Raw genomic sequence first — 18411 nt, 5'->3', positions numbered from 1 at the left:
AATTCTCAATCTTTTGGCTTAAATAAAGAATGCCCTATAAAGTACCATGGAATTATATCACTTCTGAATGTGTCTAATTCTTAATGACTGGCTCTAGGGTAGCTATGAGTCAGAATTGACTCAATGGTAACAGGTTTTATAGCTCTATAAGGTATTTTTAACCTGACAGCTCCCCTAAATGTCTCTCAAAGTATTACTAGCAGTAGATCATATTCTCATTTTGAGCTCATGTTAGTAACACCGTGGGAGAGTTGTAGAAAAGCCACCGGCCTAAAAGCAGGTGAAATCTAAATGTCTTACTTTGCACTATAAAGGGTGAAATTAAGAACGATTACTGCCAATAGGTATATTTTATTCAGACCATGTCCTTTTTCTTAAAAATATTTTCTACGCTTCATTTAAAATTCACTGCCCTTTTTCATTCTTTCAGGCATAGAAGTTAATATTTATGATCACTAAATCATGGCAGCTTGCCTAGGCCAGATTAGATTAACATACATTTCCTTGATGGGCTTTCTCGGGGCATCTGAGAAGAAATTTATAATTTGGAAGTATTTTTGTTCTATGAATAGAACCGGGATCAAAGTGCCTTCCCTTCTGAGGACATATAACATTGCTTAAATTTAAAACTAAGACACAAAGAGGCAAAGCATTAGTTCCAGTTTTACCTACCGTCTGTAGAAATGTATTACTTTTACCTGGTTGATGGTGAACCAATAAATAAAAACCATGTTCTTATTAAGTCCTGATTCAAATTTGCTGCACATATATTCAAAGATAAAACTATAATGTTTAATGCATTAACATAGGAAAGCCCACTATGCTATCGTTAAAAAATGTATTAAAGATCTGTCTCCCTACTCTCTACAGAGTAATAACGTGCAACTTTTAGGAAAGTTATGAGATCATCAAGGAGTGCCAGGCTGCTGTCACATGCCTCCAGTAAAGAGAAGACACGAGCAGTCCTAGAAGGTCATGTGCCCCAGGTGAGAACGACTTCAACATTGTGCCCACCAGTGAGTTTAAACTAGTTAAAGACGTTTCTGTACCCAGATGGGGTGCATCCCCAGCCTCCCTTGGGTACAGCTGGGATGTAGTCTCCTGACTTGTTGTCCAGCATTTGGGTGGATAGATGGGACGAAAGGATAGTTTAATTGAAGTCATAGTTAAGGGTAGTGCAATGAACACACACAGAACAATTTTAGTCTTTTTCATCTAGCTCATAATCAGGGCAGAATGTTGGGGGGCCATTTTTACCCTTGGGCCTGCTATTTAAAAAACCATCAATGAATCTATTGAGAAATTAAAACTTAACAATATGTCTACCCGACCTAGACTCTCAGAAAAGGCAAAAAATTTTAGAAACTAAACAAAGCCGTATAATCATAGAAGTGGAGAGAGTGTCACATTAAAACAGACTAAATAGTTTGGAATGAAGGCATGCAGAGATGTAAGTTGAGAGATGAAATCACGGCATCCATGTTAAAGGCATGAATGATACGGACAAAGGGAACATGGGTGCATTCTCCACATAACATAAAACTAACAGTGAGTAAGTGCCACCTCGGTGTGTAAGAGAAATCGGTAAAAGACCAAAACAAAAAAGAAAAAAAGAAACAAGTTTCCATGATGAATTCATGAACACATTTTTTTAAAGTAATATGATGGCAAAGTCATAAAAGTTAAGTGATAAATAGGGAAAGAAATCATAGGGCAAAAATTCTATTTCTATGTGCCAAATAACGCATTAAAAAAGCCAAGTCTATAGCCAGTATTTTGAGATTCTTACACATTTATCTCTGAAAATAATTTCAGAGTAATACCAGTGTAATACCCTTCATATTAAATCATAAGCACTACTTGATAACATCTTGAAAATGCATCCATAAGGTCATTTTTGACTTTAATATATAGTTACTTCATATTATCGGTTTAATGTTCATCTCTCAGAAGACGCGCTTGAACGCAAATCAATTTGTATAATTTAATGACTGGAGATTATCTCATCCCCTCAGTTTCATTTAGTATGTTTAAAGTATTAATAAAACCATTTTAAAATTTCCCAGATTCTCTTCACCACTACATGGATCTATCCACCTTCACTGATAATTCCCCAGAGCTTGTCTCTCTTTAAATACTGGAGTTTCCTTTCTTCTGTTTGTCAGCTGTTGTCTATTTTAATTTTCTCAGAAGTTCAGTTTTACCTTGAGGGCATAATAGTGAGGGTGAGGATGAGGGTGAAATAATTTCCTAAACTAAAAATGCCACCTTCAAACTTGTCAAATGGTAAAGACCAAAAGGATACATGCAAGAATTCATCTTCTGGTCTTTTAAATTAGCAAGTTAAGACTCAACTTCTAATACCATCTCAAGCTCAAAATACATATATGTTTGACTCATTCACTTGTTAAGAACTATGTATTAAACATCAACTCTGTTGCAGCATTATCTTAAGCACCAGGTGTAGAGTAGTGAACACAACATGTCTGGACATTGCCGTCCTGCAGCTCATAGCCAGACCTTAAATAAAAAACACAGCACTTAGCCCATGGGACGAAAATAGTCCCCAGAACATAGCAGGAGCTCCATAAGCTGTTCTAGAAGAAAGAATGAACACAACTATTAATTATAAATTGTGATAAGAACGTCAGATAAATTAATGAAGGAGAAGAAGAGACTGCTTTGAGAGAAAATATATAAAAGGCATCTCTGAGGAAATGATACATAAACTCAGACATGAAGGAGGGGTGAGAACTAGGGAGATGCATGCAGAAATTTACGGGGAAGGAGTTTGGAGCATCTGAGAAAGTGAAAGAAAACCAGGTAGGTTTAGCTTAGCGAGTGAACAGGGCAGTAGCAGAAGTTAGAGAGCTGGGCAGGAACCAGATACTATAAAGACCTTAAAGCCATGTTAAGTTTTTTTGTTTTTTTTTTCAATTCTATCCTCATTATAATGAGAAGCCATTGACTTATTTTAAATAGTGGAGTTACGTGGTCAGAAAAGCATTTTAAAAATAATTTTGCCTACATTTAAAAAATAGATTAAAGAAAGATAAGCGTGGAGGTGGAGAAACAAGGTACTAAATGTACAAGGGTGGCCTGGACTGGAATACCGGTGAGGAGGAAAAAGAGCGCATAGATGGAAAATGATTCAGGCGGTAGGAATCACATCCGTATGGTGCAAGGGTGAAGGCGGTGTTAAGAACACTCCCAGATGTCTAGCTAGTTTTACTAACATGACAGAGTACTAAGTGAGTTAACTGAGAGCAAGAAAAAAAACAGAATTTAGTAAGCTAAGTTTTATAAGCACTTTTATCACATTAGTAAGAAGTATGCTTCAGAATCATCCAGCACATTGGAATCCATATTTACTCTAAAGGGTTCAATGTTTTAGTGTTCCATTCCCCAAGAGAACAGCAAAGCTCTCCCTTCTCAAAGCAGAAAGAAAACAGTTGTCGGTAAAATTTTTTTTTTTTTTCCATCTTGTATAGTGCTGACTTGTTTTTCCACTGAACAGTTTCATGCTCATGACCAGGATGACGGGACAGAGAATCAGACACCTAGCCTGAGCACTCCTGACTCATTACTGCAGCAAAATGGCCACAAACTAATCAATGGAGAATTGACTGACTGCTGGCTCTTTTCTTGTCTGCCCGTGTGGGTTAACAAGGTGCCTATCTTGGTTGAAACAGGCTTCTGACTTTCATCTGAGTCTTTAAATATTCCAGGAAGCAAACTGCTGAAGGAGCACACTCTGGTACTTAGGTACTCTTACAACAGAGGGCCTTAACCCTTTTGAGTTTGCTTATGGATGCTTTCTGGAACATACACACAGAATGTCTCATAAAATTTTAGGGAGATATATTACTCACTGAAGCCAAAGCATGGATCCAGGAATGATTAAGAAAATCTGGGATTCTGTGATAGGTAAGTTAGGCAAGTCTGCCAATACCAAACCACAACATGAGAATCATCAACTGAAGTAAAACCCACCCTACCCCACCCCCAACGAACTGAGTATAATGAGAAAAGTCTCTATCTGACTGGCAAGCTAATCAGAATTGTCACATCATAAGCAATCCTGTAGAACTGTATAATACATATGTGTATATATATATATATATATATATACTTCTCTAGTGTCAGCAGACCTGTATTGATCCTGGGCAAGACTTGCAACTTCTCTGATATTCAGGGATCTTATGTTAAAGCCAGGGTAATAATAATGCTATCTGCCTGATAAAAATTTCAGATGTGAAATGCCTAATAACTGTATATAAGTATAAAATTTCTTATTATATGTTTATTTAAATTTTACTTAAACCACTTTTCAAGGCAGCCACTTCACTCACTTAGACTAGTGATATACTCCTTATGGGGTCTTAACTACCATACACCAGAATATGTTTTTTTATGTTACAACTGCACATTTGGGCAGAGTGTTGACAGTCTATATCTGTAAATTGGCATTCACTATTTTTTTTGTGATACACTAAATATGTTTCCCAGATTTCCAAATGAATTACTCATTTATACAGCAAAATTAAACCAAGTGATTCTTGGATTCTAATACACCTTTACAGCTCTATAACATCACATATAAGTGACAAATACAGGCTTTAAATATGCCCCATTACAAAGAAAGAGAGTTTGTCACTTACCTCGGTCACTGTCATAGAGATATGCAAACTTATCCCATTGATAGTATTCGATCAAGCTAAGAAGTGCTCCTTTGAGGTCAGGTCTCATCTGAATGACAAATGGGTGTGTGCCATCTGTAGGGAAGCTGGGAGTGATGAAGGAGACATGGAGCGTTCCACAAAATGATGTGATGGTATTTACAGACTTCTTGTCATAAAATCCAAAAATGGCATAGACTCCTCTTGAAAACTGGGAGCAGACTAGGAGAAAAGGGGAAAGAGAAAGCATAAATCATTTAAATTTGCATACAATCATATGGATTTGCTTCAAACTTGATGTCCATTTATATAAAATACAAAATAATTAATAGATTGAAAGACATATAGGGTTTATATTAATGACCCATCAAAATTTATGAGAGTGTCTTTACATAGAACTCTACTTGAATAATTCAAAAATTATAAAGCTGTGTGCTTATTCTCAAGAAGATAAAAATCTGTGTGAAAAGAAAGAACAATTTACAAAGAAAGTATTAGAAAAATCTTTTTTTTTAACCTGCAGGGTACTCACTACAAATCCACTTGGAGTTTGGAGAAAAGGAAGGTAAGTGGATGAAGAGACAAAGGCTTCACCAAGTCCACAGCGGGGCTGAATTTACAACTTGGATAGTTGGAGGGGCAAAAGCAAGGCATTCCAGAGAAGAAGGAACCAATGATCACTTAAAAATGGAAATTTTATAACAACTTCCATATATATTTGGAAAAAAAGAATAACAGTCGGATGTCCCAAAAACTCTTCTCATACCCAGGGCAGTTTCAGGAAAACAACAAGGAAAGTGGCTTCTGTCCTGCATGCACGTTGAGACATATCTCAAAAATGGAAACAGGACAGACAGCAAGGGTGAAGGTTAATGAAACTCAGCTGGAGAAAATAAACTGTCTGGGGCCATTATTGTAGGGCCAGGGGGCAGAGTCTTCCTCAGTCTTGTCTAATCTCATTGTATTCATCACAGCACAGTCCCTGATGCTCTTATATATTATCTAGATCATCAAGAAATATGTACATTATGCTTTAAAAACAGAAGTCGAAACATCCCTGGGTGCGCAAATGGTTAGATGCTTGACTACTAGCCAAAAAGTTGGCAGTTTGAACCCACCCAGAGGCCCATTGGAAGACAGGTCTGGTGATCTGCTTCCGAAAGGTCACAGCGTTGAAAACCTATGGAGCAGTTCTACTGTGCACACATAGGGTTGCCATGAGTCAGAATTGACTCCATGGCCATGGCAGCTAATAATAACAACCATAAAAAAGAGTGCAAGTAAAAATCATTACTTATAAGTTATAACACAGATTTTCCACTTCATAAAAAACAAAGAGCAACACCAAAACACTTTATCTCAGGTTCATCATTATGAACCGAATAATATTATTTTATTTGAAAATGCCCATTACTACCACAATTTGCCTTCTTTTAATATTTCTATCTGAGTGAATGGTGTATGACACTACCTTCCCACTATTTCTCCACATTCAATCAGTTACTAAGCCATGTTGACTCTAATGCCTAAATACACTCAAATTTGCTTCACTCATCTCTGTCACTACTCAAACCATTCCTGATTCACACACAGCATACACTTATATAGTGCTTGACATTGCCTGATATTTCCTATGGTACATTATTTATTTCCCACAATATTCCTTGAGGTGGGAACTATTATTATTATCATATCACTCATAAGGATACGAAAGAATAGGAAGATTGAATGTCTTGCCAAGGTCACACAGCTAGTAAGTGACGGACACTGGATTCAAACCTAGACAGTGTGGCTTCAGAGTCCATGCTCTTAACTAATGGATAATACTGCTCCTCTCACCTTGGTTGCTGAATATGTCTCCAACTGTCCTTTCTCACCCACTTCTGCCCCTTCCTTTCAGTTCTCCACAATCTAGCCAGAACTTCAGAAAACACATATCTGATCATAGCATTCTAAGAACTAAGAGTTCTTTTGTCCAAGATGGATCCCAAAAATGTTCCATAGAAATTGACCACAGCACAGGGCTTCAGGCCATCCATCCCGATCAACTGCATGGTTTTGAGGGAATTAATATATTTTTCAGTCTCAACATTTATTTTAATCCATGGAATTAATATTATCCATTAGTAACCCAATCTAACAACCCAGAGCAATAATGTCAAATATTCTATTAAATTAATTAACCCCATTTAAAGGATAATAATGCCAACACTATCTTAGGTCATTTTACTTCCTTCCCAGAAACATACTGTCTATAGAAAAATATATTTGTTTCATGAATACGAGCATTGCTAAAATACACATAGATTTCAATAGCGAATTTCAGACAAGCAATAAACAATAAGCAATGATTTTTCAGTAAATATTGCATGATATTATTTAAAAGGAAAACAAGATTGGCTATTTATTTGAGTGGGCTTTGTTTATCAAATATGTCCATTTTCTTTTAAGTATTCCCTGGTCTCCAACTCACTTTGTCTTTCTAACATAAGAAGTTTTCTGGCCTTTCTGGTTTTCCTCTGTGTGATGTATCAATTGACATTTTTTCCTTTATTACAAATCTTCTGCAGAGTAAACTGATGTATCTCAGATAATAACTGTATTGTACGTATCTCTTTACATTTATTTCATACCTTAACATAATGTAAAGATGAAATTTCAGCCTCTTACTGGTGTCCATATATATACATATATATATTTTTGTCTTTGGGTTCAGAAGTTGAAAACCACCTTTAACGTGTTTGATGATTATGTCCATTCTTCACATACGTATAGATCTTTCACTATTAAAACTCATCGAGGCAAACTCTGCTGTGATTTATGTTATACATGGATATATGTGTACTGACATATATATATATTAAATCTCAAAATTCGTTCAGAAGTTGGTGATTTCACACGGCATATAAAAAGGAGGATAAAACGGGGGACTTGCTATAAAACTATCACTGGATCTATTTTATTTTATTCCCTGCAAAGTATTGCATGTCGTCTAGACACTATAGGATCAAGCAATATGCTTTATTAACAAGACCTGTTCTTCTGTTCTTACGTGAAATAGGTTCTGTGATGGAACAGCAGCCACAGCACCAGCTGAATGTTTGACAAACGATGCCATTGTCTGAATACACAGACAGTCTTAATGAGGAGCCACACCATTCACTTCCACTTGTTTTAGACTCTGGAGTGAGTTGTCAAGGGGCCCCCTGGTTCCCTTGGCCATCTGGAAACACTTGGCTTTGGCCCAACAGCAGGCACAAGCTTTACAAGACTTCATAAGAATCACAATTCACCTAATTCAGAAGGCACTTTTCTTCCCCAGGAACCCATCTAATTCTCCAAACGAATGTAATTTTGCAACAATGCCTTTCCTCTCCTGACTATCCCTTTTCTCTCTCAATTCTCTCTTCTTATCCTTTCCCTCTTCATGGCACATATTCAATTATCTACTCGCCTATATTCCCTATTTTTCTAGGTACCTCACTTCTACAATACCTTTATGACACGTGCAGTTAATAGACATTTGGTCAGCGTTGCCCATTTTCCTCTCTTTATCTTAGGTCAGTCACTGTCCCCCACCCAATTAGTCCAGAATAAGGATGTCATTGAGATTTAAACCAGGAATTGATCAGAACGTCCACCTGAGCTAATGTACTTCGCTTACCCTGTTTGCAGTGACCATTTCAAGATGATGAAACAGTGCTGTATTTCTAATACCCCAGCCCCCAAATACCCAAGATTGTTTGCCTTCTAATACTGATACTCGTTTCCCAATATAACATGGATACATGAGCCTAGTGACACAGGAAAAGTATTTGCAATAGTTTGGAATTACCCCTTATTTGGATGAAAAATGAAATTACTCATTTTGATCTTCCCCTTATTCTCCAGTGATGCCTCCAAAATTTAGTCATTTCCCTAACTTAGATCCATTCTCAAAAGAGGAAGGTTTACTACCACTGACAACACCCAAAACAGTGTGCCAGGTTGTTGTTGGTTGTTGTGTAGTCGATTCTGACTCACGGCGACCTCATGTATGCAGAGTAGAACTGCTCCATAGGGTTTTCAAAGATGTGACCTTTAGGAAGCAGATCACAGGCCTGTCTTATGAGGTGGCTATGGGTAGGTTTGAACCACCAACCTTTTGGCTAGTAGTCAAGCGCTTAACTGTTCGAGCCACACAGGGACCTAAATCCTGGAAAAAATAGCTCAAAGATAACTTTCAAAAGCAAGTTAGATAATATCGGCATTCTACATATAGTCAAGCTTTTGCTATGGCATCTCTGGAGGCAGAGGAAGGAACAGAAAATCTGTCAGTTCCACCTCTACCTTACTATCTTTGATATCAGTTTCTGATTGTAAATATTCGACTGTATGGATCATAACAAATTATGGATAACATTGTGAAGAATGGTCATTCCGCAACACTTAATTGTGCTCATGAGGAACCTGTAGTTAGACCAAGAGAAAGTCATTTGAACAGAGCAAGGGGATACTGCGTGGTTTAAAGTCAGGTAGGATGTTTGCCACAGCTGTATCCTTTCGCCATACTTATTCCATCTGTATGGCCAGCAAATAACCAGAGAAGCTGGACTATATGAAAAAGAATGGGGCATCAGGATTGGAGGAAGACTCATTAACAACCTGCAATATGCAGATGACACAAGCTTGCTTGTTGAAAGTGAAGAGGACTTGAAGCATTTGCTGATGAAGATCAAAGACCACAGCTTTCAGTTTGGATTACATCGTAAGAAAACAAAAATCTTCATAACTGGACCAAAAAGCAACATCATGATAAAAGTCTGAAGTTGTCAAGGATTTCATTTTACTTGGATCCACAAACAACGACCATGGAAGCAGCAGTCAAGAAATCAAACGACGCATTGCACTGGGCAAATGTGCTGCAAAAGATCTCTTTAAAGTGTTAAAAAGCAAAGATGTCACTTTAAGGACTAAGGTGCGCCTGACCCAAACCATGGTGTTTTCAATCACCTCATATGCATGTGAAAGCTGGACAAGGAATAAGGAAGACCGAAGAAGAATTGATGCCTTTGAATTATGGTCTTGGTAAAGAATATTGAATATACCATGGAACGCCATATGAATGAATAAATTTGTCTTGGAAGAAGTACAGCCAGAATGCTTATTAAAAGTGAGGATGCCGAGAGTTGTCTCACATACTTTGGACATGTTCTCAGGAGAGACTAGCTCCTGGAGAAGAACATCATACTTGGTAAAGTAGAAGGTCAGTGAAAAAGAGGAAGACCCTCAACAAGATAGACTGACAGAGTGGCTGCAACAATGAGCTCAAGCGTAACAACGATTGTGAGGATGGCGCAGGACCGGGCAGTGTTTCGTTCTGTTGTACAGAGGGTTGCTATCAGTCAGGACCAACTTGATGGCACCTAACACCAACATAAGTTTCTGAATGATTATGCTGATTAATATTATATTTGCATTTATGTCTTCAGACTCAAACCTAACTGCAAAGGTGTAGGTAAAAATGTTCTCACTGAATTCTGCTACTTTAATTAAATATTTAATATGAACTTTGAGAAACTCAGCAAAGTCAAGATCTTTTAAAAGACATTTTAGGTCAAACAGCAGAAATGATAATCTCCCGGGTGTAAGTAAGTGGCTGATTATTCCACTTTTTATTACAAGCCCAGATGATATAAGCCAGTAACAATGCTGATGGTGCATCCAGAGCACATCTTTTTCTCTTGGGTCATTCTGCTCATTGGTGCAGCTAATGTAGCATAGTCGATACAGTCTGGAGAAGCTCACATGGCTATTGAGTAGAAAAGGAGAGGGACAAGGTGTGATTTATTTTCATTTTACATTTTTTATATTTATCAATTGTCATTCAGTTCAATAAAGTAGCACAGGTTGCTCCATAAGCAGGAATGGCAACAGTCCCTATCTGTCTTGTACAAAAACTGGTGACCGTCACATCACCAAGGAACCTTGACTCAAAATAAAGAGACCGCAGAAAACCTCTCTCCTGCCTTCATCATAAACTTCTGACACTAACCCCTTGTCAACTTTGGCCCTGATATCACTATCGAAACTGTTGTATCGTTTAGCAGTAACGATCTCCCAGTCACTAAATCTAATGATCTCTTTCTCAGATTGAGCTTTCTTAGCTTCTCTGAATTAATCAAAAACATACTTCTTAAAAGAAAAAAAAAGTGTGCTTCTTGAAATGCTCTTTCTCTCTACTGCTAACAGTCTTGCTCTCTTCTGATTCCTTTTCCACACTGCTGCCAAGTGAATCAGACCAGCATGGGCTTTTCCTCTCTCCTTCACTGGCCTATCTTTTGCCCACTTCCCAAGTAAACAGGCATTTGTCTTCTAATAGTTCCTTCTTAATTCTTTTCACTCTCTTTATACCTTTTAAAACGTCTTTATACCTTTTCACACTCTTTATACCTTTGAAAATGTCAAGTTGAACTTTTTATGAAAAGATTTCCCATACTTTTGTCATCACCTCAGTTGTCTCCCTTTATCTATTTATGAACTGAGTAAATATTCAATATAAAATTGAATATTTATAATATTATTTAATATTTCATATGAAATACTGTAAATACTCAATGTGAAAAGCATAGTGTTAGGTTTCGAGAATGCCACAATAAATACGACAGATGCAGGCCATTCCTTCCTGGAGTTTGCACCTTAGCTCCAGTATTTCACCCTCCAGTGCCTCCTACTAAAAAAATCTCTAATTCCATTTAATTTCAATAAAAACAAGAAAAGAATAAAGAGAAAATCCTGATTATTTTACCTGGCAAATGGCACTCGTGTGCTGATTTTTCCCTCTCTACTGCTGGCACCATAAATATTGCAATTGTTTCTGTTCAGTATTTTAGAATGATTAATTAATTGTCCTCCCTTGTCCTGTTCATGACATATGTAACCATCTTCATTTAATTCTATTTCATTTATTCCACATTAACCAAGCATTTCTGAGAGCTACTATGCACCGTTTTAGATGTTGGAAAGACAGCAGCAAGCATGACAGATAAAGTCCCTTCCTATCTGACGCTTACATGGTAATACTTCAGTGTTTCTTACGACTGCACTGTTTCTCTTTTTAGTTCTGCCAAGCTAGACTACGCCTAACATCCTCTCATTCCTTCTTTCAGCTCAAACTCCTGCAAGATTGATCATCCTAAATCACAATGCATAAAAGGGCATTCTCCAAGGATTTGTTTTCCAATTTCTTTTTCTTCTTTCTTTACATTCCATCTCTTAGCGATCTCATTCTTTCTAACAAAGTCAAATTCAACTTTTTGTGCAGGTATTTCTCAAAACTTTCTCACCCCTCCATGCCTCTGCTTTATCTATTTATTGAGAAAATATAGATGGTAAGTTTATCACTCCCCTCTGTTCAAAATGTTAATTTTACAATAATAAATTGTTATTTATTTACTTTCTAGTGTACTTTTTAATTAAGAAATATTAAATCTTTCACCAATACTTCAAGCGTGAGCTTTCCAGGAAAAAAAAAAAAAGAAATACACCAAATCCTTTCCTCCATTTTACATAGTCTAAAATATATTTCTTTAATCTCAAAAAATAAATGCAACAGAGAAGTTATTATTCTGCATCCAAAGATCTTGGGGATCTAACCTCAGATGTGGCATGCTGTAATGCTAAGAGTAAGATAAACCCGGGTTTGAATCCTGGCTTTGACATCAGATACTTGGGTTTGGTTGGGCAAGTTACTGTATTTCACGGACTCAGCTTAGTTATCTGTAAAAGAGGATAATATATTAATTACCTCTCCCACTGGGGTGTATTAAAGGGGGAAAAAATGAGCTTAGAACAGTGTTGGCAAGTAGTAATCCCGTATAAGTCTCTCACAACTTCTCTTTATATTCCATATTCTAATCGATTGTTAACATTATCTGTTTCTTAATCAGGTGCCTAGATTTTGTTGATACATTTTTTTCTCTTGCCTAAAATTCACCAATTCCATAACACAAATGTTCATATGTTGAAAATGAACCCATCCTGTCAGGCCCAGGAACGTGACCATCACTCTTGACTTCTTGTCCTCCCTTGCTCCCATCATACAAACTGTCAACAAACATTGCGCGTATGACCTCTTGAATCTGTGCTCTCCAGCCCTTCTGACACGGCCCTGAAATGCTCTTAAACATGTCTTGACTGCATTGCTGCAACAAGCTCCGCAACAGCCTCTTTGATGATAAATCTCTTTCCTGTCATGGCAGATTTAACCTTCCTGCTTAAAAACCTTCAATGTCTTCCCATTGCTTAGAGAATAAATTCTATAGAAGTGCTCAGGTGCTACCTGCCCCGCGTGGTCTGTTCCACGGCCCTCTTATGCAGACGATTCTACAGCAATCTTCATTTCAGTACACTAACCTACATTGCAATTGTCTAATTTTACCCTTAGACTCCAGAAGTCTGAACAGATTAAAAGCAGGGAATGATGTACTGCTTACTTTAAATGCATAATCTTTCACAAAGTTGGCACACAGCAGGCGTTTGATAAATGTCATTTATAAAATGCCAATTCTTCCATGAAGGGTGCCCTGCCTACTGGATATGATCTTCCCTGATTCTGAGCCCCATTAACACTGCCTTTACCTCCCAATGATCTCAAGTGCAATGTGTGTGTGTATGCGTGTGCATGTGTGTGCGTGTGTGTGATTTGTGAGCTCCTTTAGGCGGGGGCCAGTGTGAGAACAGAATAGGAATACCTGAGTTAGAAGCCCAACTCTACCCTACCCTGGTGGCCATCTGCTCTTAGAAGAGTCACTGAGCCTGAGTCTCAGTTTCCTAATCTACTGAATGAGGATATTAATTCCTATCCTTTCCACCTCACAGAAATGTTTTCAAGTACAAATTATATAACATGTAGGGAAGTGCTAGAGAAAGTATAAAATACAAGTAAATGTACATTACTGACAAAAAATCCAACTGTAATGATTTTTTTTTTTTTTTTTTTTGTATTTTCTGCAAAAGCCAATTCAGGAAATTACAAAGTGTATTATTATTAAATATTTGTTGAATGAATATATGATAAGATCAATTTTATGACAGATATAAGACAGGTTCTGAAATGGTGACATTTTATTTCTTCTGAAACAGGGTTATTTCTGAAACCATGTAAAACAAAATATGTTATTTCTTCATTATATTTCTACAAAATAACTAGTGGTGGTTTAAAATTAGCCATGGAATTTAGTCCATCAGCTCTCAAAATAGATGAGAAAATCATTATACCTATGAGAAGATGATCTCTGGATTATTTGTGAAATTTTATCTTTTTTAAGATGTTAAAATATATTTCATATATGGAAAAATTTGTATAAAGAGAAATGAAGTTACTAATCAGAAAACATACATAGTACATAGTGCAGGATGTAACTCACAACATCAACTGAAAGAAGGAAACACCTATGCCTTGGACATATGCCCAGTGAGATTTTTGTACATAAAATACTCTGCAAGTATTCTCACAATCTCAAATTATTATTTATAGAATGCAATGAAATCATTTCGAATTAAAATTTATCAAAAGCAGCATTTATTCCTTTAAAAATATGTGATTGCTGTAATATACGGTACATGTAATATTAGGTTCCCATGTAAAAATTTGGTGAAATATAAATAAATGGGATTGTAATTCCTTAGTCTTGGAAATTTTACATAAATACGATACTCTGGCTTCAAAATGAAATTAAGTAAAATCATTGTACTTTCCATTAGTGAGATTATTTTGTTGTTGTTGCTGGGTGCCGTCAAATAAAATCTCATAGCAACCCCATGTGATGGAGTAGAATCGCTGTAGAGGGTTTTCTGGGCTGTAATTTTTACAGGAGCAAATCACCAGGTCTTTCTCCTGCAGAGCTGTTGAGTAGATCTAACCGTCAACCTTTCGGTTAACAGCCTAGTGCTTAACAATTGCACCACCAGTATTTTAAAGTCCGTGTATCTACTGAGGCACCTTCTTTTCCTGTCTATGGACAAGAAGGATTCTTCACTTGGGAACTTGCAGTTAGCATCTCTTACTAAACTCTCATCTTTAAAGCCTACATTCGGCTCTGCTTGTTCCTATTCCCTGAGTCCAGCACAGTTCCTAGCATAGACACTCAGTATATAGCTATTGAATGAAACATTAAATGATCCAAATAAAATGTGAAGAATAATAAACATACACCACAGTGACATTCTCTAACAATGGCTTCATTGATGATTTTCCCTATAGCCCTGCCACTGTGATAAATTACTCCGTTGCGTACATTTTGATGCCATTTTTCACACAAATATTAAATGTGATGCAGCATCATCACTCAGTAGTAGAAAACTATGAAGTTGTAATAATACATTTTCTTTCCCTTTCAGGAACATTTATCCTTCCTGACCTCCATGTTATGTTTGCTGAGTGAGGTGAACTGTCATAAGTTTATTGCTATTGACCATACAATATGTAGCTTTAAAATCTATAACATTTATTCTGGCTTCATTCGTCATCTGCAATAGCAGGTAATAGCAGAACTGGCAGTAATAGGCAATAACTTTCATGTGAATATTAATGATGGGTTCTGAACACATAACAAAAGAGAATTACCGCCATTTATACTAGATGCTATTTTACAAAAGATAGTCCCATTATTCATCCCTTGGTCATGCATTTCCTTATTGAAAACACACATAGTTTTATCCTCTGCAATGACTTGCTCAGCTTCTACTGTATGTAAGTTCCAGGCACTCCATGCCCTGATGCCATTGAATATTGCGGATAAAGTGCCAGGCTTAATGTCTACAGACTGAATATCTGGAGGGCTGGTCTCTAATCCCAGCTGTGACACCAGCCAGCTGTGTCTCTGGCATGTCACAGGTTTCAAATGTCTCAGTGCTCTCTCAGGTCCCATTGAGCTCAAATTCAGGCCTGTGCAGCCAAACATTGAAGAGAGAATTTGTAGGAAATATCAGATAGTGGTTATTTATTATTCATCACTTACTTACTCATGTAAAGGGTGTATGAGATATAATAAATTTGAGGGAGTTAAAATGTTCTAAAGAGAGTCTTCCGGGCAACATGGTGCTATAGACAGAAGCACCTCCACAGCCATACCTCCACAGCAAAAATCCGAAAAACTAAGCCAAACAGAGAAAATGTCAATCCTGAAACCCTAAGCATCAAATGAAGACATAAAGAACTCAGCCAAGCACCGAACGAAATAAGAAACTGACAGAGAACAGAGAGTGAGGAGAGATACATGCAGACGTCCCTTATCAGCTAACGCAGCACGGATCTGCCATCTTGGACTCCTATCAGAGATCGGTAAACAGAGGGTACGGGAAAGCAGCTTCACGGAGCCTCCAGAGGAGACAGAACAACTGGTAACCAGTAATATACACTTTCCCACCCACCCCACACCCTTCTTCACCTCACTTGGTCTCCTCTGCTTCCTGTGGCCACAGTGTCTTGCCTGGGAAGCACCAGCTTCACCCCAGTGCTACTTGCATTCCACCCACCCGCACTGGCTGACTCCCTGAGTGCCATTTGTTGGCTGGTGGTGTTGCTTTTTTCTGCTTCTTTAGATTTCTTCCATACCTCTCACCACCTCCCCCTCCTTTCTCTCAAATACCTGGCTCCGTGAGCCATCTTTGCTTCTTCCTGAAAGGCTGTGAAATGCCACTCGAATGTGAAACTGCTTCCTGGCTCGTGCTGCCATGCTTGTGGGATCCTGGGGCTTTTGTTTGTTTGTTTCTTTGTTTTGATCTATTTGTTTGTTTGTTTTCTTTCTCTTTTCTCAAATTGGGAGCCCATTCTAGCCGGACAGTACTATGTGGCTTGGAACTACCCCCTCAGTTTGCACAGATGTGCAGAGAGATCCCTGAGGCCATTTCTTTCTTCTTGTTTTTTTTTTTTTGTGTGTGTGTTTTTTTGTTTCTTTTTTGGGGGGGGTTTCTTGTTCTTTTTTTTATCTATTTGTTTTGTTTTCTTTTCTCTCTTTTTCCCTTTTTGTCTTTCTTCATTACTCAGTTTCTCTTCTCTCTATACTTACCTTTACTTCCTGTTTTCTGAATACCTGGTGCTGAGTGACACCTCTAACCCCTTCTAGCCAGGCTGTATTTCATGGCCTGGGAGCAACTTCCCCAGACCTCACAGCCACACCAGTGTGATCCCTGGGGGCTTTTCTTTTTTCTTTCTAATTTTTATTTATTCATTTTCTTCTTCTTCTTTTTCTCCTTTTGTTTTTCTCCATTTCTCAGTCTCTCATCTCTCCACTCCAACATAAAGCTCTCTTAGCACTCTTTTTTGTTTGTTTGTTTTGGTTCCTGTTCCTCTCTCCTCTCTACAAACCCATCTCAGCTCCACCTATCACAATCTGCCTCCCCTTCCCGCCTACCTGCACTGTGCACTGAACATCACCCCCCAAGCAGCACAGGCACGGCCTACTGGAATCTGCCCTGCAATGATTCCCGGCCTGCCCTGTTGGCCTAGTACGTGCCACAAACAACCCATCCCAGCAACTTCTCTTCAACTAGACCTTTCCTACTGTACCATATCTGAGCGACTGACTTTGTCATGGAGAAGGAGGCAAAAAGTGTCATGCCCACAGACAAGCAAACAACATAGAACACACAGCCCTCCTGCTCAGACATAGCCAAATTAAAAAAAAAGAGAGAGAGAGAGAGCGCAACAGGATGAAACAAACAAATCTACAATCAATAAATGAAGAAAATAACTACAGAATGCCCCAAAGACAGCAGACAATACCAAAACATTTACAAAAATAGGACAGGATGGTTCCAGTAGGCGTTCAAAATAAAACACCAGATGACTTCCCAGTAGAAGAAAAGGCACTATAACTACCTGATATGGAATTCAAATCTCTAATATTCAGAGCTATCCAAGAGTTGAAGGAAAAAGCAGACAAAAATGAGGAAAAAAATAGCCAAATTCATGGAAAATGCAGACAAATTCATGGAAAATATAGACAAAAGAATGGAAGAAATCAGGAAAATAATGCAGGAATAAAATGCTAAAATAAATTCACAACTAGAAATCATACAAAAACAGCAATTAGAAATCCATAAGATAAACAACAAGATTTCAGAAACGGACAGTGTCATAGAAGGGCTGAGGATCAGGTTTGGAATGGTAGAAGACAGGATTAGCAAAATTGAAGACAAACACTTGGATACAACTCTGTTTAAGGAAAAAACTGAAAAAAGAACAAAGAAAAATGAACAGACCCTGAGAATTATGTGGGATACAATCAAAAGCAAAAATTTGCAAGTGATCGGAGTTCCAGAACAGGGAGAGAAAACACAAAACAAACAGAGGATTGTTGAAGAACTGTGCTGACAGAAAACTTCCCCAATATCATGAAAGATGAAAAGCTGGCCATCCAAGAAGCTCAACAAACCCCATATAGGACAGACCCCAAAAGAAAATCACCAAGGCATATCATAATCACACTCGCTAAAACCAAAGACAAACAAAGAATCCTGAGAGCAGTTTGAGAAAAACAAAAAGTCACTTACAGGGGAGAAAAAATAAGACTAAGTTCGGACTATTTGGCAGAAACCATGCAGGCAAGAATGCAATGGAATGACATATATAAAACCTTGAAAGAAAAAAGAATTGCCAGCCAAGAATAATATATCCTGCAAAACTCTCGTTCAAATATGATGGTGAAATTAGGTCATTTCCAGATAAACAGAAATTAAGGGATATGCA

The 18411-nt window shown here is 37.7% G+C and overlaps 1 protein-coding gene across 4 annotated transcripts in view; it reads right to left on the bottom strand.

Moving 5' to 3' along the window:
* Positions 1 to 18411, bottom strand: part of GRIA2 (glutamate ionotropic receptor AMPA type subunit 2) — a 186360-nt gene that overhangs the window by 81882 nt on the left and 86067 nt on the right. For all 4 annotated transcript variants that reach the window (XM_004382036.1, XM_004382035.1, XM_004382037.1 and 1 more), the window contains exon 3: positions 4662 to 4901. In XM_004382036.1, coding sequence (XP_004382093.1) covers positions 4662 to 4901 — 240 coding nt within the window. The remainder of the gene's footprint in view (positions 1 to 4661; positions 4902 to 18411) is intronic.

This window comes from Trichechus manatus, unplaced genomic scaffold, assembly GCF_000243295.1.
Source record: "Trichechus manatus latirostris isolate Lorelei unplaced genomic scaffold, TriManLat1.0 scaffold00089, whole genome shotgun sequence".
Taxonomy (NCBI): Eukaryota; Metazoa; Chordata; class Mammalia; order Sirenia; family Trichechidae; genus Trichechus; species Trichechus manatus.
Note: the sequence above shows the minus strand (reverse complement) of the source record. Positions and strands in the feature narration are given on the sequence as shown.